General features: G+C 49.6%; 1 protein-coding gene across 1 annotated transcript; it reads left to right on the top strand.

Annotated features, from left to right (window-relative positions):
• The first annotated feature begins 696 nt into the window (after positions 1-696).
• On the top strand, positions 697-1,065 carry LOC145407074 (cold shock protein ScoF-like). Its single transcript, XM_080278098.1, has one exon. It carries the CDS (start codon positions 697-699, stop codon positions 1,063-1,065), a length of 369 nt encoding a protein of 122 aa, XP_080134224.1.
• Positions 1,066-1,561: the final 496 nt, after the last annotated feature.

The raw sequence follows: 1,561 nt of genomic DNA, 5'->3' as shown, positions 1-1,561 counted from the left end.
AATTGTACCTAACTCGGAGATACTCATGAGTCTTAGAAAAGCACTGCACCACACCAGCATAAACATAGTGACATCATCAGGTAAGAAATTAGTTGACATGATAAGAGAGGAAAAAGAAGGCCCTCAAAATGAAAATAGCATAGTATACATGATACACTGTAGTGGTTGCAAAGTAGCCTACTATGGAGGAACCAGTAGTGGCATAGAAACGAGTCTGAATGAGCATAAAGCTGTTGTAAGACATAATTGGATAACTAGTGCCCTGGTCAACCACATTGATAAAAAAACATCATCTGCCAAAATGGAGAGAAGCAAAAATATTATGAAAAATCTAAGAAAGGTACAAAGAAGATCTTTGGAGGCACTCTACATAAGAAACAATAAAAATAATAACAACAAAAGAGTAGGTGACTTGGTGTGGTCTCACTTAGCAGCGCAGATGATTAGGTCAGGGCGGAAGAGGTAACGGACCAATCAGCGACCTGGAGACTAAGGATTAGGCAAGAGTGTGATCCAGCAGCTGGCCATATAAGTCAGACTGACCCCGGAAAAGTCAGCTGATTCTCAGTCCAGCGCTTGGCTAGGCTAGTCGTCACTAGGTCCGAACGGCGAGTGACTACCACCACCTTTGCTTTTGCCTTTGACCCATTGAGGGAGGCATCCAGTAGCAGATCAGAGCCATCAAGGGCCAAGATCATGGGGACCGTGAATTGGTTCAACATGAAGGCTGGGTACGGTTTCATCAAGGACCAGGACACTGGTCCTGATGTTTTCATACACAGCCTTGGGATCATTGCTCCGAATTTACGGCACCTCCAGTGTTCCATAGGTGAGGGTGAGATGGTGGAGTTTCATCTCTTTCAGTCTCCCAAGGGTCCTAAGGCTTGGGATGTCACTGGGCCAGGGAGTGTTGCTGTGCAGGGCTCTGTCCAAGCACAGCGACGCCCCACGGCCCGGAGACACTGGCCTAGGGGTCATGGGTTCTCTGAAGAGATTAACACCATCGTTGCGATGTGCATCGCGACGGCACATGATTTTTGTGGTGGTGACGAGGTGGTTTTGTGAGTTCTCCTCCCTCAAATCTTTGAGAAGAATGGGAGTTCACGCCTTGCCATCCCTCGGGGCTTTGTGCTCGATGCATGTTCCACCCCTCATTGGGAGTGTCAGGCCTGGCAGCTACGGCCACCACACCCCCGCTGTACATAGCAGAAAAGGCTGCAGCTGGATGATCCCCTCAACAGGGTGACTGGTACTACGATCACCAACCCGGTAGCATCTCTGGACATGGAAATAGATCTTAGGACAACTACTGTCGAGGTTCACCCTATGCATTCAGCAGCCAAGGGGGGACGGGCTGCTTCTCCTGTCCCTTCTGTCCATCTGGATGTTGAGGGCCCTCCCTCCACGGTTCCTGCATCTGTTGCTGGACCTCACACCATCTGCTACGCCTCCTACCTTTCTCCCTATGCCTGAGGACACCCCAGCTCCACCACCTATTGATACCAACCACGACCAAGAGGATCCTCCTCCTTCACCAACACCTCTTGTTCTTGTGTGGCTA

Source organism: Coenobita brevimanus, chromosome 8 (assembly GCF_032717465.1).
Source record: "Coenobita brevimanus isolate Jiangsu-jjx chromosome 8, ASM3271746v2, whole genome shotgun sequence".
Taxonomy (NCBI): domain Eukaryota; kingdom Metazoa; phylum Arthropoda; class Malacostraca; order Decapoda; family Coenobitidae; genus Coenobita; species Coenobita brevimanus.
The sequence above is the reverse complement of the archived record's forward strand: the minus strand, read 5'-3'. Positions and strand labels throughout refer to the sequence as shown.